This window comes from Elephantulus edwardii, unplaced genomic scaffold, assembly GCF_000299155.1.
Source record: "Elephantulus edwardii isolate Elephantulus edwardi_28Jun2011 unplaced genomic scaffold, EleEdw1.0 scaffold00009, whole genome shotgun sequence".
Classification (NCBI taxonomy): domain Eukaryota; kingdom Metazoa; phylum Chordata; class Mammalia; order Macroscelidea; family Macroscelididae; genus Elephantulus; species Elephantulus edwardii.
Window position 1 is genome coordinate 9,631,624 of NW_006399759.1, and position 23,461 is coordinate 9,655,084.

Below are 23,461 nucleotides of genomic sequence, written 5' to 3' on the forward strand. Positions count from 1 at the left end.
CTGTAAATGTTTATGAAAATTAATAAAATATAATTAAAAAAAAAACAAAAACAAACCACAATGAGGGATCATCTTGCCCCAATTGCAGTGGCAAAACTTAACAATCAATAATTGTTGGGGAGGCTGTGGAATTCCCATACATTGCTGGTACAATCTCTCTGGAAGACATTTTGGCATTTCCTCAAAAAGCTGAACATAGAGATTCCATATGACCCAGCTATTCCACTGCTTGGAATATACCCCAAGGAAAAAACTGAGACACAAACGGAGATTGGTACACCATTGTTCATAGCAGCATTATTCACAATAGCAAGAACATGGAAACAGCTCAGATGTCCATCAACAAACTACTGGATTGAAAAATTGTGGTATATTCACACGATGGAATACTATGCAGCACTCAGAGGCAATGATTTTGAAAAATACTATGTGGTATAGTATATAGTATTGTATATACTATACTGACATGGGAGAGGCTAGAGAGCATTATGCTGAGTGAACTAACTCAGGTGCATAAGAACAAATACTGTATAATCCCATTATTGTAAAACCAGAAGGATAACCATTAAGATGTGTATGGACGCACAAAGAGGGAAGGAAAGGGCACAGGGCCACTGAGGGTGGGGAGAGGGGCAATCATGGGGCCACAAAGTTTGTTGGAGAGTGAATAAAAACCACCCCAATGTATCTGAATGAAACACAATATAAACAACTTGTCATACACAAACCAATAAAAAACTTTTTAAAAAAGAGACTATAGAGTAGCTCGTCTATTTCAAACTCTGGGCTGAGGGAGCCAGGAGACTTGTCTTTACTCCTGAAAGCCTTGTTCACACCCAAGAAGGGAAAAAACCTCTCTTGAAGGCGAGGACAGAGAGGTTTTCTTGGGTGTGCTTTCTTAGTCCTGTTTCTTCTGCCACCAAAGGGGCCTAGAAATAGTGAGCAGGGTCGTCTCACTACGCAAGGGGACTGAGCGAACCTGGAGAGGGTGATAAGGAGGTGGGGTCAGGGCCTGACCTGGAAGGATCCTCCAAGCATGGCTATGTGATCACTCATACACGTTCATGTCCACGCTCGGGCATGGCTCACGCGCGTGCTCACGGCCATGCTTGGGCATGGCTTTACACACCTTTGTGATACATACTATCACACCCGTACTCACACACATTCTTACATATACTACTTATGTACTAATGTATGTACTCACATAATTGTTCACACATATACCTATCCACACTCAAATGCACACACACAGCACTGAATGACTCAGAGACAGAATCAGAAAGACACAGGCAAGAGATGGACATGTTATTTTTGATGTTGTGTGCTGTGAGTTGAACCGACTTATAGCTGATCTCCAGTAGGTTTTCCAAGGCTGTGAGATGCATGAAGATTTCCCATCTTTCTCCTGCAGAGTAGCTGGTGGATTGTAACTGCCTACCTTTGGTTTGGCAGCGCAACTTCTTACCACTAAGCCACCAGAGCTCCGTAGAATATAGACATATTGTTGTTGTTATGTGTCATCAAGTAAACTCCAATGCATAGAAACCCTATGTACAATAGCTCTGATCCCTGCTCTATCCTGAGCCAACCTCATCGTCTCTGACATACCTGTCCCCATTACCTCAGTCACTAAGTCAGTCCATCTCATTGAAAGTCTTCCTTTCTTGTATTGTCCCTCCACCCTCCCAAGCATGACATCCTCTTCAAGGACTGGTCCCTCCTTGCAACATGCCCAAATAGAGACATGGAAAAGGATACAGAGAGGGTGGCAAGGACAGAGAGAGACAATTAAGTGAGAACACGTAGAGAGATAGATGCTATCAGAGAAGAGAACGGAAATGAAAACATGAGAGGGTTCCAGGTATAACCACACAGGGGCCTGACGGAGGTGGCTGCCTAGCCCTGTGAGGGTCAGAAGGGGATGGAAGCAGCCAGAGCCATTCATAGTCATCAATGGAAGGTCTTGCACATTTTCCTTGTTCTGATACATTTGAGTTGTGACACTGGAGCAGAGATTTGAACATAGCATGGACTGCCAAGAAAACAACAAATAAATCTATCTTGGAGAGGGTGAAACCAAGTGTCTCCTTGGAGGCTAGGATTTCAAAATGTTTAACAGATTAAGTGAAGGCTAGGATTTTGAAGCTCCGTCTCACATACTTTAGGCACATGGCCAGGACTGACTGATCCTTGGAGAAGAACATCATGCTCGGAAGGGTGGAGGGACAGCGCAGGAGAGGAAGCCCCCGGATGAGGTGGATTGACTGGGGGAATGGGGATTGGTGTGTTGGAGTCAGTGTGACTGGCTCAGGACAGGGCAGGCTTCAGAGCTGCTGCTCACAGGGTCATTATGAACCGCAGGTGACTCAATGGCACATAACAACAGCGGCATGGAGATTTTCCATCCATTTTTGTTCCCATGAATCCACTTCTTTCTCACAGTGATCCCACCTAGGGGATAGTGCTATGCCATGCACCATGAGGACACAGTGATGTGAAGTATTGGTCCCAGGTCTACACCTGGTGCCAAGGTCAAAGCATAACTGAGTTATCTTACAGCCGAGTCCCAGCTCTTCCTACTGTATCAGATCCTCCTCCTCCGTGCCTTGTTATCAGCCTCAACTCATGCAACCCCGCGCAAGAGGGAATGAAACACTCACTGCCGGGGCCTCATCACTGCTTGTAGGTTAGACATTTATCCTCCATTAAGATGCTGACTGACTGATTTTCATACATAGTTTGCCAACCTTCCTAGTCTACTGTAGTCTGGACTCACTGTTTCTCATGGCCATCGGGTTAGAACTGACTCATGGCTGATCCTCCCTAGAGTTTCTGAGGCTGTAAAATGGACAAGAGGCAACTACTCATCTTTTCCTGAGCAGCTGCTGGACTGAACCACCACAGACGTGTTGCCTTGGTAATCAGTGATGCAACTTCCTTCACACGATGCTGCTGGAGCTCCCCTCATAGGCTGGGGGTGATACTGAAACCTGTTCAGCAAAGTAGCAACAAATACATATGCCTCCTGGATAATTAGATGGTGACTGCACATGAGGTGTATTGGCTGGGAATCGAACCTGGGTCACCTGTGTGGAAGGTGAGGATTCTACCACTGAACTACTACTAACTTTATTCTCCTAAGTGATAGGACCCAGGTCTCTGAGGCAGAGGAGGAGAGGAGGGGCTGGGCTCTACATGGGACCCTCAAGTGTGCTCTGTTACGTACCTTCCTCCTCTGGTCATTGCTGAAGGTCCATCCTGAAAGCACCTTGCTACCTGCTCCGAGAACCCTGTTTTCTGCCCAGGATCCAGCGAACCAGTCATGATGGCGCATGCAAAAAGCTGGGAGTACTGGGATATGAACACTCTACGGCCCACCCTTCTAAATGGGGAAGGGAGGAGTGGGTGAAGAATTCCCCCACAGAACCCCCCATTGGGAAATTTGGGGACATTCTGCATAGCTCAGCCTCAGTACCCAGTGTGCCCAGCTCCACCACACACCTTTGCGTTTGGTGTCTTTCCTGCCTCCTCTTACTTTTCCATGCCCTTTCCTTAAAATCACTTCCCCAAGCAACCCATCTGCCTGAAGGCCCATCTCAAGTTCTGCTTTCAGCATCGGTCCCAAACTGAGCTCTGGGGAGCTAAGGCTTTGATTCTGTCTCCACCCACTTCTCTGTCCCCCAGGACACAAGGGTTCTGCTTTGGTCTATTGTTTGCTGGATCAGGAGCTACCACATTTCCCCCAGGGGGGCAAACTACTCTTGTTTATCCAATAACAATTAATTCTCAGCTTTCATCTCTAACCTCTAACCATATCAACAAAGAGCTGCCTCCAGCATACAGGGAGTCCTGAGAGTGGGAGAGGGTATCAGGAGACCCTCCACACTGCCTCCCAAGTCACTTCTGTCTTCATTTTAGGATGTACATTTTGGACCAGCCATCCAGGGTACAGCCTTCTCATGTGTACATGTGCGTGCCTTAAAAAATATTTTTCTTTATTTTGTTATTTGTGTGTAGCGTCAAATCAGATCTGATTGGTACAGGAGGAGATTGCCCCTCCTCCAGCCGATTATCTTGTGAGTTCGAACATTGTGCCTTTCAGATCGCAGCACAGCTTCTTGCCACTAGACCACCGGAGCTCCCTTTTACTGTATCTTTTGATTATAAATGCAAGGCACACCAGCTGTCCAGATTACTATACTACAAAATGGATAAATCAGAAACAGAAATCATCACCTTGCAACCCACCCTTTTCATTTCAGAGTGTATTTTTAATTGTCAGTGTCCTTTAATTTAAAGGACCAGGACATCTTAAGTATAAGGGCATTAGGGCTGTTGGTCTCTTTAGGGACAAGGAATGCCTTAGGAAGTGCCCTTTCTTCATACGGAAACCATCCATTAGTCAATGATGACATTTTCAGCATCTACTAGAAAGCAGGTCCAGAAGAAGTGAAAGAGGGCCCTCATGGCTTGTCTCTTCCCAGTTAAGTTTCCCCTTCTCTTTGCTGGGCAGACTCCAGCTGTTCTCAGGTTTGGAAGATCCATGAAGCTGCTGCCTTTGGTTCCCACAGAGGCCCAGCAAAGGCAGCAGCTGCCTCACAGCTTTCCACATCCACAGGAAAGGCCAGGTTGAAACCCAGAACACAGCAGGGGTGACTGTGGGGCCTGTCCTACAGCTGGGCCTTTGCTTCGGTGCCTCCAATTACAGGAAGGCTGCTTCTTCCAAATTCTTCCCTCTTGTCCTGAAAAGCAGTTTCAGATAACCTCTGCCTGAAGTCATCTCTGGCTGCAACTTGTGCACAGCTGAGCATCTGCTTTGTCTGTGGATGTAGTGACGTGCGGGTGCCCTGATTTCAGGGGCCGATGGCACCTCCACTTTTCCCTGAAGTCTAGTCTACGTTTTCTAAGTAAATGCCTACTTGACAGGTATTCACAAGAAAGAGAGGAGGGCTGTAGGTTGACAAAGATTAGGTAAAAAGGCTGGTAGTCTGACAAGGGCAGGAGAACTAGGATTTTACCAGGAGCATCTGTGTGTGGAAACTTCTCTCTTCACAGGATGAGTAGGGAGGAGAGGCTAGGGCTTGGGTGGTGGCAGAAGACCCAATAGGATACCCCTGGGACTCAGGAGCCAGGCTGTGGCCAAAGGGTTTGCTTATGTGTTAGGAAAGGGGAAGTGACTCAGAAGGTGCAACGGGAACACACCTTGATCTAAAGCAGAACTGAAAATAGCAATTAATTTCCCCCCATTAATACATCTTTTTTGGGGGGATGCTTAAAAAACATGCCCATCTTTTGAACACATGGCAATTAAAAATAAAATTCATAACTTGATTAGAATTATACTTCCTCCTCTGCTGGCCTCGTGGAAACTAGCTGTGTTGCCAACTCTGAAGGCCTGGGATTCAAATCCACCAGCTGCTCCGAGAGAGAAGGATGAACAGTCTCCTCCCTTTAAATTTATCCCTCTGAAAACCCCTGGAGGGTCAGTTCTGACTTGATGGCGCACAAACAACTCCTTCTCCTACATCTGATGTTCTGTCTCCAACAGCTGGAATCAAAGCTCTAAGAAGTTTGAGCTGAAGTTGCAGACTTAACAGTGATGAATTCCTTGAGAGATGTGAGTTGGCACCTGCCATTCTGGGAAGAGCACCCACAGATGCTCTGGGCCATGAAGGGGCTCTACATCCCAGGCCTAGAAAGCCGTTTCTCCCCCTCTGGCCGAGTCTGATTCCCCAGTGCTGCTGGCTGTCTTCAACACTCTACCCCAATACACACAAGCTTTTCTCGCCTGACCACTGCTTGTCTTCTCCCTTGTTCTGATCTGGACTTTTTCTAATGCTCTGGGGGCAAGATGTTTTACATTACATATGTCAAAGACTGAAAGTTTCAGCCTCCCGAAGAAATATTCGCATTTAAAGAGAGTGGGTGAATTCAAACAATTTGAAATGAACAGAATGTGCATCGGAGAGCTTTCTGAAGCCAGCTCCCCTTCAGGTACATGTGCTGGGTCTCTGCCACCGGACGTTTCATACTCATTCCCCGAAAAACACTGGTCGGCAGCGCACCGCTTCTGTGGGAAGCCTCGGCTCGGCTCTCCCAGTGTGGGCGGAGCTGTCCCCAAACCTCGGCTCCGCTTTCCACCCTGCATCTCCGTGCCCGGAAGGAAGCTGCGGCCAAGGGAGGGGGCGACAGGGGTGCCCCGGAGTACGCCTCACCTGTGGGAGCGCACGCCCCCGGCTTTGAGCCTCCGAGATGGAGCCTGCCTAGGGGAAGTTGTTGATTCACCCCATCTTTCCTGACCTTCTCGACCCCCAGGGCTTCCATGTCTCTGTGGCTCTCCGCTTGGGGCTGGCACGTAGGGAAGCGGGGACCGCCACTGGGGGAACCGAGACCACCCCATCTCTTGCTCTTCCTTCCTCTTCCCTCCTCCCCGTCTACTATCCCCCTGTCCCTTCGCGGTACCGGGTCAGGAGCGGGGCGCCTCACACCCTCTTCTCCAACTCCTGGACGCCCTGTGCTAGAGGCGGCGACTTGGGGAGGGAGGGGCCAGCGCCGCCCCCGCCGCCCGCCTCCCGGGGCCTGGAGCGCGCGTGGCCCGGAGCCGCCCGTCTGCGCCGGGGAGGCTCACAGTATCGCGTGCCGCGCCCGGACTCGGCTGGTTCTGCTTGGCGGGCGGGCGAGCCAGAGGATGCAGGCGGGCTTCCCCGGCCTCGGCCCGCGCTCCCGCCGGGGAAGGCCCCGAGCGTGCCCCTAAGCCTCTGCCTTCCGCCACCGCTGCGGAGACAAGAAAGGGTCCCCCGCGCTGCGCGTCGCCACCCGCGCCTCCAGGCCCCGGCCCCGAGCCGCAGCCCCAGGGGCGGACGCGCTTGACCAGCGCCCCCGAATTTTCCATCGCACTGCCGCCGCCGCCTCCTCCTTCCTCCTGCGCCCGGGCGCCTTTGGATGCTGAGCCTAGTGCCTCTTCGGACCCGATCCCGGGACTGACGGCAGCGGAATCACGCTCAGGCCGCGAGCCGGGAGCCATGGCGGGGCTGCGGGGCGGCGCGGGGAGCAGCCCCCGAGCACGCTGAGTTCGCCCGCCGCACGCGTGACCCGGCTCTGCAGCCAGCGCGGCGAGTGCCCGGACCACGCGGTTCTCGAGTTCGCGCACAGGTAAAGGCAGGACACAGCCGGGCTTCCGGAGGGCTGAGCCTGCCCTCCAGAGGAGACGCAGTGCCTAGAGCTTGGGATGGGGGTCCAGAGTGGGAAGGGGGCCGTTGGGGGCAGCAGTCTCCAAGGGCTGGGTGGAAAACGGAAGTAAACACAAGGAAGATTCAGGAATCCCCTGGATAGCTCCGGTTTCTTTCTGACACGTTTTATTTTCAGCTTCTAAGGATTGGGCCTGGAAGGAATTTCAGTGAAGAAGGCATGGACTGAGAGAGAAGAGATGATAGATATCAGGGGTGCGGGAGACAGAGGGTGGTCAGGCCTCTCAACAAGCCAGAGACAGGAAATGGAGTGTTTGGCGTGGACCAGACTAAATATGTGTGTGTGGTCAGTGGTGGCATGAACAGGGAGCGTGGGGAAGGCCCTGATGCTGGAGCTTCTTGCAGAACCCCTTTTAGGAGAGGTAGGACTGTCCTGGGTCGTGGAGAAAGCTCGGGGTTAGGAGGGGAAAGGAGCTGCTATTTAAGGCTGGTGTGATGTTCTTTTTAGCTCCAGATGCGCAGTGCTACCTGTGTTTTGGAAACCCACTCTGCATTCCTGCCCCAGGTGGACGTCCCTCAGTCCCTGCCAAGAAGGAAAGTGAACTCTCCCCAAGTCTGACCCCCAGTCTCTTCTCCAGCCTTAGCACAGACACCAGTGAGGATGCCGCGGAACCAGGGCTTCTCCGACCCTGAGTACTCGGCTGAATACTCAGCCGAGTACTCCGTCAGTCTGCCCTCGGACCCTGATCGAACGGGAGGTCGGACCCATGAAATCTCCGTGCGGAACTCGGGATCCTGCCTCTGCCTGCCCCGCTTCATGCGGCTGACCTTCGTGCCTGAGTCCTTGGAGAACCTGTACCAGACCTACTTCAAAAGGCAGCGCCATGAGACCCTGCTGGTCCTGGTGGTGTTCGCTGCGCTCTTCGACTGCTATGTGGTGGTCATGTGTGCCGTGGTCTTCTCCAAAGACATGCTGGCTCCTCTCATCGTGGCCGGGGTCGGCTTGGTGTTGAGTATCATCCTTTTCGTGCTCTGCAAAAAAGGGCTGCTCCCTGACCGGGTCACCCGCAAAGTGGTGCCCTACCTGCTGTGGCTGCTGATAACAGCCCAGATCTTCTCCTACCTGGGCCTGAACTTTGCCCAGGCCCACGCTGCCAGTGACACGGTGGGTTGGCAGGCCTTCTTCATCTTCTCCTTCTTCATCACACTCCCCCTCAGCCTCAGCCCCATCGTGATCATCTCTGTAGTCTCCTGCGTTGTACACACACTTGTGCTGGGGGTCACAGTGGCCCAGCAACAGCAGGATCGGCTGAATGGGATCCAGTTGCTGAGGGAGGTGAGTCCTGCTTTCATTCCCCAACCTGTGACTTCCCTGTCCAGCTCTCACCCAAGGTGACACCTATTTTGGTGTGGGAGAAGCATCATATTTTGGATGAGGGCGGAGGGCTCTCAGTTGCCTGAGTAGGAAGGGACCACCTCTGCCATCAGTTCCCTACTTTTGAACTTTCCATGCCATCACCCAGAGTTTGTGCTTAGTCCCAGGGACTGGAGGATGACAAGGACACTGGGCCTCAGAGATGCTCTGTTGCCTGTACCTGGCCCAAGTGGGTGACACAGGAAGGCTGGCCCAGGCAGAATCTGAGCAGTCCTTGCCAGTGGCCTGGTCAGGAAAACCACTTGTGGAGAAAGAGGGCTCTTGGGAGAGCTGTGAGGTTTTGATTCTGGTCTGTCTGTTATTGACTGGCTTTTGCAAGTGACTTGTGTGGACTCAGTGCTTCTGTGACAAATGAGAATGGTGGTTGTTAAGATCAAAGGAAATGTGGAAATTGCATCAGGAAAAGGGAAAGGCTGTACAGCGGGAAGATGCAGTTATTAGGTCTCATGGGAGCTTGGAGCCACAGCCAGTTAGATGATTGTCAGGAATGACAGTCTCCCACAGAAGTCATGGGGGCAAATAGGGAAAGTGATACTTGCCACTAACATGGAAGGTCTGTTCATATAAGTGCATTTTGAGCTGGAACATACCATGGAGTTAACTAATTAGATACGCACTGTTCCACCCTCAGTGCCAGGCTTCCAGGCAGGTACTGAGGGGCTGCAGAGACCATGAGATGTGACTCTTGACCTTCCGTGCCTGTGAGCATCTGTAGCTCTTTTGGACGATGGGAGACTCCATGGAACTTAGAGTTCAGTGAATTCCACTGTTGTTCGTCCTTCTTTATGTACAAAGAGGCAAACCCAGAATCATAGAAGTGGCCTGGCCAGGCCCACACATGGCTTGTCATGGCAGAGTCAGGCCTAGAATGTCCATTTCTTAACTTCAGCTCCAGTTCTCTTTCCACTACATCACACGGTGATGCCTTTGGCAATGCCATCACGGCTGTCTCCCTGGGACCAGGACCAGGTCTCTGGGGGCCCAGCGGTGTCATTGGTGGTTGATGCAAGAACCCTGTGGCGCCGTGCTGGTGCCTCCCATTTGGTTCAGAAGGAACACAGGGTTTTCTCCCCCCTCTCAGGTTTAACTGTTTCCTGCCTCTTGGATTAAGGTTTCCCTATTCTCATGTTCCAGCTCAAGCAGCATTCTCTTTCAGAGAAGCTCTTTGATTCTTAATTTTGCAGGAGTCAAGCCTTTGTGGGGACATTCAGCAGTTTCCTTCGTATTAATCCCAGTGCCCCAGGGGCAGGTTACCCAATAAGCAAGATAAGCGTGGGATCGCTTGTGTTTGTTTACTGATCTGTCATGAAAAAGTAAAATCCACATGAATTCTTCACTACAGATTAGTAAGCAAGCATCAGTAATCCTGTGCTTACGTTACTTACTGCCTACTCCATCAAGGATGGTAAATTTGAAAAGAATTTTTGATTCTGTTACAAAGGTGTGTTGTGGGGTTGGGAGACAGACAGATGCCAACCATACCTAGAAACAGAATCTGTAATGTGATTGGTGCACAGATTGTGAAATTGTTTACTACCGATTAATGAGTAAGCCCAAACGAGCCGATGCTTACCTTTGTTTATTGGTAATCCAACTCTGCAATGAGCTGTCCAAATAAGATGACAACCTACTGTTATTAACAACATGACTACCGGAGTGAGGGGACTTCAGATTGTGTTTCTGACAGTTGAGGGCCCTGCTGGAAGCTGTCTGGGGAAGAGCATTGAGAGAGAGTCTTTTACTGAGAGTAAAAAGGGTGGCCTGGATGCAGACAGACAGGTGGACGTGACTACACAGGGCCTGGGCTTGAAGTCTTAGATGTTACCTTCTATTGAACCTTCTGTCGTGTCTAGCTCTTTTTCCCCCGGACTCCATGATGTCCTGTAGGTTCTGTTACCCACATAGGAAGCAAACAAATTGTCCTTGTTGAGTGGAGATGTCTCTTCTTGCCTCAGTTGTAGCTGCTTGTTTATGGGAGTCTCTTGGTGGTCAGAGCACTTGATTGTGCTCATGCGGAAACTGTGCCTGGATCAGGAGGCTGTTGTGCGAATGGAGCAGGGGAGCACTGCATGGTTTGGAATTGGGGAGGGAGTGCGTCCCACACCTATTCAGTCTGTATGCTGAGCAGATTATTCGAGAAGCTGGACTCTACGAGGAGGAGTGTGAGATCAAGATTGGAGGGAGACTCATCAGTAACCTGCGTTATGCAGATGACACAATCTTGCTTGCTGAAAGTGAGGAGGGCTTGAAGCACTGGTTGCAGAAGATCAAGAAATGTAGCCTTCGGTATGGATTGCATCTCAATGTCAGGAAAACGAAGATTCTTACCAGTGGACCGATAGGCAGCATCATGATGGATGGAGAGTAGATTAAAACTGTTAAGAGCTTCATCTTGCTTGCATCCACAGTTAACACCCTTGGTACAACCAGACAGGAAATAAGGAGACACATTGCACTAGGAAAATCTGCACTTACAGACCTTTCCAAATAATTGAGGATTAGTGATATCAGTTTGAGGACTAAGGTGCGTCTGATTCAGAAGTCTTTCCAGTTGCTAGTTATGCATCTGAGACCTGGACAGTGAAAAAGGATGACAGAAAAAGAATTGATGCCTTTGAGCTGTTGTGTTGGAAGAGAGCACTGAACATCCCATCGACCGCCAAGAGAATGAACAGATATATCTTAGAGATGGTGCAGCCGGAGTGCTCTTTGGAGGCAAGAATGATGAGACTTAGCCTTATGTACTTTGGACATGTTGCTAGGAGGGCTGTTCCTTGGAGAAGCACGTGATGTTGGGAAAGGTGGAGGGTCAGTGAAGGAGAGGAAGACCTTCAACTAGGTGGATTGACAAGGTAACTGCACAACAGAATGGAGCAGAGTTCAGATATTTCGTCGAGTTGTGTTCGACTCGACGGCACCTAACAACAACTAGAAAAACAACGACAATTTGGTGGTCACAAAGAAGAATCTTAAACTGAAGAGGATTCCCCCTGCCCCCTCGCCACTCCCAGGTCTGGGCAGAATGGTATGATCAAGGTGAATAGAGACCCTGCCAATATTTTAGAGGTTCTGGATTTTAGTGAGGAGCAGATTTAGGGGACAGATGATGTGCATTCTTGGATAGCCAGCAGACAAGTGACATAAAAGCCAGGTGAGATGTCTCCACTGAGGTCTGATGCCCAGCTTGGCAGCTTCTTGCTAGCCAGTGGTCAGTAGAGGCTGTACCACTTGTTGGCTGGTAGACAGGACCAGCTCCTACTTTCGCTCTGTTCTGTGGAGGTGGGGCTAGAGCAACTTGACCTTTGAAGAGGTGCCTTGTGGGTGCCTGCAGAATCAGGGTGTATGTGACCCAAAGCCTCCAGCAGCCTGTGTTACATGGTCAGGCCACGTGACCTGACCACTGTGTGAGGTCTTGGGCTTAGTGCACAGAATGTTTAATTCTTCTGCTTATTTTTCCACTGATGTCCTAGACTTCTGATATGCTCTGGAAATGGTCATTGAATGCCAGCATAGGGCGTGGCTGAGGTGAATAGCTAGTCCAAACCCCTTATGTTATAGAGGAGAAAATGCAGAGGTAAATAACATCTCACTTGTCACACAGCTAATTATGTCAACAAAAACAAGACTAGAATCTAGGGGTCTGACTCAGCCTAGGGCTCCTGCATTGCTGGAGGTGTTCCATGGGGCATTTCTTGAGAGCGAAAGTTTACGGCCCAACTCCACCTGCCTGGGCTCAGTGACTGTGTTACCTTGAGGTTCCCACCCCAGTCTCAGCAGAAGACCCTGCGTGCAAGGGCCTCTGGATCTGCTTACTGACTGAATGGAACACCAAGTCATTTTCTAGTGTTCGCATGTTCCTGGTTTACAGATGACTCTTCAGGCAAGTTCTTGATCCAAGGCTTTAACTCCTCTGGTGAGCCAAAGCCTTATTTTGAGGTTCCTGGGATTTCCAGAAAGGGAGTTCTAACTGAAAGGTCAGTGGTTCAAACCCACTAGCTGCTCCAGGAGAGAAAGATGCATTCAGTGGCTTCCAGGAGGATTGGGCAGTACTGCTGTGTCCTTGCGGGAGAAGGATGGGTAGTCCCCTCCCTTGCGATTTACTGCCTCTGCAAACCTGCTAGAGAAGCAGCAATGATCAGTTCTAACTTGACGGCACACAACAACTAGGTCCTCAAGGCTGCCCTTGGCGGTGGCGGAGTCTGGAGGGAGTTGGGCTGCTAACCCAAAGGCCTCGCCTCTCCTATTGGAATCTCCCAGTGGCTCTGTGGGAGAAAGATGGATATCTCTCCTGTGTGATTTAGAGCCTCAGAAACCCTGTGGAAGGACAGTCATGAGTCAGTTCTGATTTAACTGTAATGAGAGAAAGGACCTCTGTCCTTGGGTGGCACAGTTCATAATATTGTTAGGTTGCTAACTAAATACACCTTGGGAGAAAGATGGGCAGTCTTCTCCCCTTAAGATTTATAGTTTTAGAGACCCAGTGGAGGGGCCCTGGGAGTAAGAATTGACTTTCACAATGGTGGATTTGGCTGTCACTTTAGAATTTTCAGGAAGGGTAGTCAAGGGGCCATAATGCAAATAAGGCATGGCCTGGGGGCTGGACCAATGCCTGTTGTTGTTGTTGTTGTTAATTGCCTTCGAGTGGCAGGCGACTCTTAGCGACCCTATGAAGAAGAGTCCTCAATGACGCTTGGGTGCCTTTCATCCTCTCTCCAGGTTCATAGGGTTTATGGAGGCAAGCTATTATGAAAGTGGATGCTTTTCCTCCTTCTAAGCTTGTTTTAATTGGGGAGCTCCATCCCACTCTCTGTCTGCACTGGGTAACCAACCATTAACTCATTTGACACATCAGTGTCACAGTGTTCAGCCTCACAGCAACCACAAGTGACGGCAACTTGTACACCAGGGCTATACGACCTAGAGGAATGTCTGAACAAAAACAATGAAAGATGGGCCCGAGGGCCACGGATTAAAATCACTCACCTTTGGCTTGGTAGCATCGCTTTCTGTCTACTGGACCAATGCCTAGGCCCTCCAAAATAAATCTTTAAAAACCTCTTCTGAACCGATTGCTTGCTGGTCTCTTTTGGGCACTGCTAAGTAACAAAACTATAAAATAAAATAGGAAACAAGGAAAAAGGATAGGAAAACAAGTAAATGAAGATGAACAGTATTAGTATCCCAGGGGAGTCTGACTTTGACATGGAAGATGTGGTAGGGACATCACTTTGGGTATGGGGGGAGAAGAGGGGCACTCATGGTCCAGTTGGGAGCCAGAGTTAGAATGTCAGAGGCCTTGGCTTACTGTGGGCTGTGTTCCAGAAGATTGAGTCACTTGTTTAGGACTGTGTGGCTTCTTAAGAGGTGCCTGGCTGCCTAGGCCCACTGATAAGTCTTACTCCACTCACAGTGCCGTGAGTTTAATTTCAGTGTTAATATGGGGGAGACCAAGCCCACGTGGCCTATGTTGCTGTGGAGAGGACCTCTGGAAATCTTGGAATGGTGGTTGAAGAGTTCCTCTCCACTGCTGCTTCTCTGACTGGCTTCTTCACCGAGGACAGGAAAGGAGCAGGGCCTGGAGGACTGGTGACAGCCAGGGGCCAGGACTTTTTATAGACCTCCAACTTCCTCCTGCCTCTTCTCTCCCCTGCCTTTTGCTCCCCTTTTCTTTCTAGTCCCCTGTGGGCCCAGCCAGGACTAGCTTCGGTTGGTTGTGATGAACTCAGCACACAGAAGCAGACACCTGGATGTCTAGGGTTTTTTTCCGCTGTGGCTTGTTGCTTTTGTCACCAGCGATACTGAAGAAGTATTTTTCAGTGTCAAAGTCTTCTTCCCATGCACCCCTATCAAGCCTGTGCATCAGCTCTGTGGGGAAGGAAGGAAGGTACCCCAGTGACGTTTCGGAAAGTCAGAGGCAGACCAGAGAGTCGATCCTGGTATCACTCACCTGTGTTGGCCGATTGTGGTTCTGAAATGAAGACAGATGGAGTCAGGGCTTGTGGGACAGTAGCTGTGGGTTGGGGCATGAAGCTCAGGCTTCTTTTACCAAAGTGGTCTGAGAAAGAAAAGAAAGCCAAGCTTGTTTCTTCCTTTAAAATGTCTTTTTATTTGAAAAGGTATAAACCATTTTGAATTTTCATGTAATCATTTGTGAACATTTTGTTTTATAACATTAATTGCCATTTACAGGAGAGGTAAACCAGTTTGTTCTTTGGAGGCAAGGATTTTTTTTTTAAATTTTTATTTATTTATTTATTTTATTTTTTTTTTAAATTTTTTTTGGAGGCAAGGATTTTGAAGCTCCACCTCACATACTTTGGGCCTGTCAGCAGGAGGGCCAGTTCTTGCAAAGGGACATCAAGCTTGGAAGGGTAGAGAGTCAGTGGAGAAGAGGAAGACCCTGGATGAGATGGACTGACAGTGATTGTAGCAATGGGGGCAGGTGTGTCAGAGACAGTGAGATTGGCTCGAGATAGGGCAGGGTTCAGAGGTATTGTTCATAGGGTCACTATGAGAGTACTTGACTCCATGGTACATAACAACAACAACTGTACTTAATTAATTACAAGGCCTAACTAATCCCTTATTGTATATTGCCTTACCTTTTATTAAACTTAACTATTTATGAATTTGTGCTCCCCTCTCCCTCCCTTCTCATATCTGTTATCCATCAAAGATTGATTTTATTTGCTTGTAAGCCTTTTCTTACATTTTATAATAGTGGTCTTATACTGTAATTGTCTTTTTTGTGACTGGCTTATGTCACTCAACATTATTTGTTCTATTTATCCAAATGCATTATTTAATGAATTCCTGATTCTTGTTTAGTGTTGCCTAATACTGTACGAGACAGTTCCTACTTGACTATAAAAAAACAACAACAGCACAACAACAATACTATATAGTATGAATGTACCAAGGTTTCTTTAGCCATTCATTCATTGATGGATTCTTGTTGCCAACTCTTTGTTGTCATAAATAATACTGCAATAAATATGAACGTATGCATGTTGGTGTCACAGCTGTTATTTCTTAGGGATATGTGCCGAGTAGTAGGGTTGCTACAGAAGAAAAATTGATGCCTTTGAGCTGTAGTGTTGGAGAAGTGTGCTCAATATCCTGTGGCCTGCCAAAAGAGCAAACAGATAAGTCTTGGGGGGGGGGGTGCAGTGTGTTCTTTGGAGGGAAGGATGATGAGGCTTCACCTCACATGCTGTTCCTTGGAAAGGTAGAGAGTCAGCGAAGGAGAGGAAGACCCTGGACCACGTGGATTGATACAGTGACCCCTGCAGTGGCTCTTGTGTGTCGGGAGGTGTGAGGATGGCACAGGATAGGACAGAGTTCAGATCTGTTGTTCATAGGGTATTACTCAAGTTCTAACAACAACAACTTGATGATATCTGTGCACTGGCTGCACTTACCTCTTATATTGTCTTAACTTCAGCGCGCAGGATAACTGAAACTTCTGAGAATCATCAGCTTTCTAAGGAGGTGCAACACTGCTTTCTACAGTGGTTGCACCATTTTACATTTCTACAGTGGTTATCCGTTCCAAAGAAAGGGGATCCAACAGAGTGTGGATATTATCTAATGTCATTAATATCACATACAAGCAAGATTCTGCTGATGATTGTCCAAAAACGACTGGAACAGCACATCAGCGGGGAGCTGCAAGAAGTGCAGGCTGGGTTTAGAAGAGACTGTGGTACTAGGGATGTTATAGTTAATGTTAGATGGATCTTGACTGAAAGCAGAGAGTACCAGAAGAACGTCTATCTGTGTTTCATTGATTATGCAAAGGCGTTTAACTGTGTGGATCACAACAAACTGTGGCTGATCTGAGAAGAATGGGAATCCCAGAACACTTGATCATGCTAATGAGAAACCTATACTTGGACCAGGAGGCAGTCACAGAACAGAGCAAAGAAACACTGCATGGTTCAAAATTGGGAAGGGTGTATGTCAGGGATGTGTCCTGTCTCTATACTTTTTCAACCTATATGCAGAACAGATTATCCAGGAGGCTGGACTGTATGAGGAGAAGTGTGGCATCTCGATTGGTGGAAGATCCATCAACAATCTGTGTTATACAGATGATACAACCCTGCCTGCTGAAACTGAGGAGAACCTGAAGCACTTGCTGCAGAGGGTCACGGATTGCAACCTTCGGTATGGATTATGGCTCAATATCAAGAAGACAAAGATTCTCACCACTGGACCAATTAGTAGCATCAGGATGGATGGTGAAGAGATTGAGAATGTTAACAGCTTCAGTTTGCTTGGCTCCACAGTCAACACTCTTGGCTCCAGCAGCCAGGAAATTAAAAAATGTATTGCGATGGGAAAGTCTGCTGTTAGGGACCTCCCCAAAGTACTGAAGAGCAGTGATGTCACTCTGGAGACTAAGGTGCACCTGATCCAGGCCATCTTTGTAATCACTTGCTATGCATCAGAGAGTTAGACAATGACTAGGGAGGACAGAAAGAGAGTTGATGCCTTTGAGCTGTGGTGCTGGAGAAGAGTATTGAATATACCATGGACTGCTAGGAGAACAAACAGGCTCATCCTAGAGATGGTTAAGCCAGGCTGCTCCTTGGTGGCAAGGATTCTAAGTGTCGTCTGATATACTTTGGACATGTTGCAAGGAGAGACCAATCCTTGGGGAGGGACATCATGCTTGGGAGGGTAGAGGGACAGCACAGGAGAGGAAGACCCTCAATGAGGTGGATTGATTCAGTGACTGGGGTAATCAGGATGGGTGTGTCAGAGACAGTGAGATTGGCATAGGATAGAGCAGGGTTTAGGCTGTTGTACATAGGGTCGCTATAAGTCGCAGGCGACTTGACAGCACATAACAATAACAACCAGCAGTTAAGAGAGTTCTGTCTCTATACAGAAGATCTTGTTTCTTGTTATCTTGTTGAACTTTGCTCCTGTTCCTGGGGTGAGATGGTTCCTCATTGTTGTTTCATTTGCACGTCTCTAATGGTGGTCTAGCCGAGAAGGAGTTGTGCTGACAACCTAAAAGCAGACAATTCGAATCCACCAGCTGCTCCATGGGAGAAAGATAGGTTGTCTCCTCCCATGTGATTTACAGTCACTTTAGGGTTAGCTCTGAGTCAGTGCTGACTTGGCAACGCATAACAACACCAGCTAACGATCTTGATCTTCATGTGTTTATTGGCCATCTGAATGTCTCCTTTGCTGAACTGTCTACTCCTGTCCTTGGCCTGTTTGTTAATCGGGTTGTCTTTTGCTTGTTGAAATGTTGATGTTTTCCATAAATTGTAGAGATGAGCCCCTTGTCAGAAGTGTTATTGCTACATACTTTTTCTGTAAGTTCACCTTTCACACTTTTGGAGATGTATTTTGATGCACATAAGGATTTAATTTTTAGGATGTCCCCATCTTCTAGTTTATCCTCTGTTGACTGTACTGCTTCAGTTCTCTGTGATAGTCTGTTTATGCCATTGATTAGGGCTCCTAAGTTTGTCCTAATTTTTTTTCCTGTGATAATCTTTATAATTTTTAAGTTTTACGCCCAGATCCTTGATCCATATTGAGTCAGTTTTTGTATATGGTTTGAGGAATGGCTCTTGTTTCCATTTTCTGCAAATACACGTTCCATTTTGTCGGCACCATTTGTTGAAGAGGTTGTCTTTCCCCCACTGAATGGACTTCATCTCTCGTCAAAGGTCATTTGTCCATAGGTGGATGCATTTATTTCTAGATCCTCAATTGTGTGCCACTGTGTTCTGTACCTGTCTCTGTACTCGTGGTAAATTGTTTTGATTTCTGTGGCTGTATAGTAGGTTTCGAGATCAGGAAGTGTAAGGCCTCCTACATTGTTTTTCTTCCTCAGTATCACTCCAATGATCCGGTGAAACCAAACCTGTTTCTGCTGAGTCAGTCTGACTCATTGCAGCCCTGTACAGAGTAGAGCTGCTGCATTCGGCGTTCTTGGGTGTCATCTTTACAGATCTCCAGACCTTTTCCCCCCAAAGTGTCCTAGTGAGTTAGAACAACCAGCGTTTCTATGACTTGTTCGGTGCCATTACCTTGAATTCATAGCAACCTTGTGAGCAACAGCCTTGGCCTGTCCTGCACCAGCCTCACAATCTTGCCATGATATTTTTCAGTCACCGTGTGTATCTATCTCATTGAGGGTCTTCCTCCTTTACACTGGTTGAGCACAAACTGAGAGGCTGGTGATCTAAACCCACTTAGCGAGGCCATGGAAGAAAGGCCCAGAGATCTACTTCCAAAAATATTTCATGACCTTATTTTGTAACTTACAAAATATCAGGCCTTGAAAACTATATAGAGTTCAGTTCCACTCAGGTGCAAACGGGGTCACTCTCAGTCAGAGTCATCTGAACGGTGGCGGGTTGCAGTCTGTCAGGCCCGGGAAGGGAGCAGATAACTAGATGTGACGGTCAGGCAGAGTGCCTTGTTGTGCTGGATGAAAACACAGGGCTTGGGGGTGCAGGTGGGGAACGTCGTGAACTGGAGGAGCAAGCATGACTGGCAGGGCGCTCCCATGTCCTTCCCCGGCCTGGGTGCTGGCACTACCAGGCCTGTTACCACACACCCGGCCTCTGACTGCCCCTCGGGTGACACTGAGGTCAGCACCCAGCATTGACGAGAGGGCTGGGCTGAGGGCACAGTGGTGGTGCGGAAGGTCGACCAGACGGTTGGAGCTTCTCTCTGGCAGATGGTTGCTCCAGACATCCTCACCCATGCCAGTGTTAACTTCTAACAGGGCTTTAAAAAGAGTAAGTGTGGCAAACGGAAGGCTAGGAACTTCTGAAAAATATTTTGTGACCTTATTTCACAAAAGAAAATGTTCTTGAGAATAGAATTGCCTCATGGAATTAGCAGCCTGTTAAGTAAGGCCTTTCAACTGCAAATTCTGATATGAGACTTAATGATGTGTGATTGCTTTCACACCTACAGATGACAGCACACTCTTCGCCCCACTCCTGAGCAGCTGACCCCACTGCGCTGGGGAGCTGCCTGCCAGGCTGGAGTTAGGGGTTCTCTACGTATCATCCTGTTTCATGGTAGGGGTTGCTGGTTCCATTTGACAGATAGGGAAACAGAGTCCTATTAAGGTTGAGACGAGGCAGAGGAGCTTGATAACTGGGGAGGGGTCACTGGTGAGTGATACAGACCTGTAGGAGTTGGGACACATCTCTGAGCCCACGTGCTCCTGGAACCCAGGCATCCGAGGTCCTTTATGCTCATCTGGCTGGCCACAGCTGTCTTTACTAAGCAGTGCTACAGTGCAGTACCAAGGAGCAAGAGCCCCTGAAATAGACTAGGAAGCAGTCTCCCACTCTCTGGAAGCTGGCCACAAGGATGGGAGAAGCCCAGGATAGATGTTCTCTTTGGGAACATGACCAGGAGTGAGTGGAAAATGAGGTGAGATGGGATGGAAAAGGAGCTGGGATAGATGGGGCCAGAGACTTGGAGCTGGGATGGAGGGGGCCAGAGACTCGGAGCTGGGATGGAGCGGGCTGGACCAGAGACTCAGAGCCGGGATGGAGGGGGCCAGAGACTCGGAGCTGGGATGGAGGGGGCCAGAGACTCGGAGCTGGGATGAAGGGAACCAGAGACTAGGAGCTGGGGTGGAGTGGGTGAGGCCAGAGACTGGGATGGGGGGCGGACAGGGACCAGGAGCTGGGGTGGGATGGGCCAGAGACTTGGAGGGACATTGACTAGTCAGAGGGCCCTCTGAGTGGGGAGGGTGCAGGATACAGGTTGGGAGATGGCAAAGTCAAGCCTGTTCTTGGCAGTTAGGCCCTATGCTCCTCCCTGGGATGAGCAGAGAATGCTCACTGGAGCGGAACAATCTCTCCATCCACAAATCCCAGGCAGATGAAACCAGTGTGAAGACAGCCCCAGATAATGAGGATAAGCATAGAAGAAACAGCCAAGGCCACCAAATCTAAATACACATGAAGAATATAAAGGAATGAAGACATCACCTCGTCCTTCCCAGTGGCATCCCACGTCCCCTGGGCCTTTCCTGACCCTTATCTGTGTAAAACACAGTTTGTCATCTCCTTCACATGCAGTTTATGTTCCACTTTTCACCTGCCTTATTTCACTGACCTTGACCATGAGCATTAGGGTTCTCCTGTTTCTTGTTCTCTATAGACAGCTGGCTTTTTTCTGCAGAGAAAACAGCAACTGGAGGCAGGGCCAGCGGTGGGTGGTTGCGGGGCCAGGTCCACGTACCAGTTTCCATGCCCTGGTCTTCCCCATGTGCTTCTATGTTAGCCCATGGAACTGAAGTGTGCTTCTCACACACACATGTACACACATGTCTACATGTCACACACACACACGCGCGCGCATCTGCACACAAACCCACACATGGACCCGTGTACCTACTGTTAGATACACTTGTGTGTGTGTACGCACACATGCACGTAAACATTCATGCATGCGTGCACCCTCTACAACACATACACATGTGCTACATACACACACAAACACACACACTTTCATTTGTGCAACAGGCCTGGTAAATTCTCCATGAAGTAAAATTTCTACAATTCATAGATTTTCTTCACAAAGTGCAGAGCACAGCTGGGCAGACCCTCCACCTAGGATAGGCTAGCCTTGACTGTGATAGATCAAAAATCATGTCCTCTAAAATATGATTGGAATCTTAACCTGTATACTTGCTGATGCAATCCCATTTGGAAATAGGGTTTTCCTTGATATGAGGCCATTAATGGTTATGTCTTTAAAACTTCTGAGACACAAAAATATCAGATGAGACACTAGCAATAAAAGGAATGAGACAGATTCCTTCTGGAGGACTCAAGTGGAAAACAGAGAATTCTAGACCAGCTCCTCCAAAGCTGGTGCCCTGCATTCAGATTTCCAGCCTCATGAAGAGTGTAAAAGGACATAATCTGTTTTTCAAAACAACCATCCATTTAGGGCATTTCTGTTACAGCAGCACCAAGAAGCCAAGGCATCAAGTGAACATTCAGATGCCTTGTTCCCCTGCCCACTCAGAATGCACGCATTCTTAGCCATAGACGTCCATGAGCTCATGTCCTCTCCACGCACAGATACATGTGCCAAGACGCAGCACCACGTGCAGGCCCACGCCCAGTGAGGTGGGGGCCGTTCACGGAGCCCTGGTAGCTTTTCAGTTAGAAGTTAAGTAGCAAAAGGGAGGTGTTAGGATTCTCAGCTTACTGATGGATGGAGAAGTGGAAATAGGTGTGACAAAAGAAATTACTCGTCCAGGGGCAGGTTGCTTATAAGTGACAGAGCAGTGAGGGGACTCCCAGGTTCTGGTGCTGATTCCAGAGTTCCCGTACGCTTCACCCATTTCCCTCTCTGTGCTCTGTGGTACATAGACCCACCATGGCAGCCTCCTCCAGGCAGGGTTCCCTGCGCTGCAACACTGTCTTGCCTGTGTCCTTAAATATAGTCTACTAATAAGTGACCATAAAACTACCTCCATCCAGTTCTGGATCTGATGGGCAGTCCCGGCCAGAACAGCAGCTCACTTCTTGCACTGGTGCTGTGTGAGGATGTGACAGGAAGGTCCCCTCCTGGTGTCTGCTTTCATCTGCCAACTCTCAGGATTCCTCAAGCACCTGCAAGGTGCAGAGCATGATCCTGGAAGCATTCACAGATGCTGTCTGGCTCGTAGGGAGCTCTGGTGGCCTAGTGAGTAAAGAGTTGTGCTGCCAATACAAAGGCAGGGAGTTGGAGCCCACCAGCTGCCCCATGGGTGAAAGATGGGCCGTCTCCTGTGCGGTCATAACTTCTGAGAACATCCTGGAGGGTCAGCTATGAGTTGGTTCAGACTTGACGACAATGAGGCGTGTTTTTGTTTTTTCATTTTGATTTGGTTCTTAGCCAAAATCACTAGGAGAGTGTTTCAGAAGGTGCATGCTCCACTCTAGCATGGGATCTTGGAAGGAATTCTTCTCCTGATTTTGATTTGTCTTGTTCTGGTTAAGATGCAACGCTTTATAAAAGGTCTGGAGTCTGGTATGCTGAGTACTGAGTAAATGGTATTCACGGGCAGGCTCTTACAAGGATGCCTGAACACACATACACACACACACCCGACTTTTTCCATTCCAAAGTGCTCCTTAGAGGCAAGGATGGAAAAACTTCATCTCACATCCTTTGGACATGTTGTCAGGAAGGGTCAGGCCTTGGAAGAAGGCATCATCCTGGGAAAGGTAGACGGTCAGTGAAAGAAAGATCTTCAACAAGATGAACTGACATAGTGACTGTAACAATGGGTTCAAAGATAGTAGAGTTATTGAGGATGCCGCAGGATAGGGCAGGGTTCCTATCTGTTATCCACAGGGTCCCTGTGAGTTGCAGTTGACTCAGCGGCACCTAACAACAACAAATTCGAAATGCAAGGAGCCCGAGTGGCAATGATTAAGTGCTTAGCTACTCACCCAAAGTTTGGGAGTTGGAACAGCCACGCTTCTCCTTGGGGGCAAGGAGGGTGAAAGTTGGTCTCACCTTCTTTGGGTATGCTGTTAGGAATGGCCAGTCCTCGGAAAAGGACATCATACTTGGAAGGGTGGAGGGTCAGCAAAGGAAGATGAGATGTCAGCTCAATGAGATGGCTTGGCGTAGTTGTGGATTGGGGCAGGGTCCAGATCCATTGTTCATAGGATCACTACAAGTAGTAGTTGACTATGTGGCACATTACAACAACACGTGGGTCCGTGGGAGAAAAGACGCTGCTCTCCTAGATATTACAGGCTAGGAAGCACTATGGGGCCATCCTGCTGTCATGGCGAGTCACTGGGGGAGCGCTGGTGGTGTAATCTCT

The 23,461-nt window shown here is 48.7% G+C and overlaps 1 protein-coding gene across 1 annotated transcript in view; it reads left to right on the forward strand.

Moving 5' to 3' along the window:
- Positions 1 to 7,851: 7,851 nt before the first annotated feature.
- The window catches only part of ADCY3 (adenylate cyclase 3), a 130,230-nt gene continuing 114,620 nt past the window's right edge, over positions 7,852 to 23,461 (forward strand). Inside the window, exon 1 of the mRNA XM_006880623.1 lies at positions 7,852 to 8,526. Within this exon, the coding sequence (XP_006880685.1) occupies positions 7,852 to 8,526 (675 nt within the window). The remainder of the gene's footprint in view (positions 8,527 to 23,461) is intronic.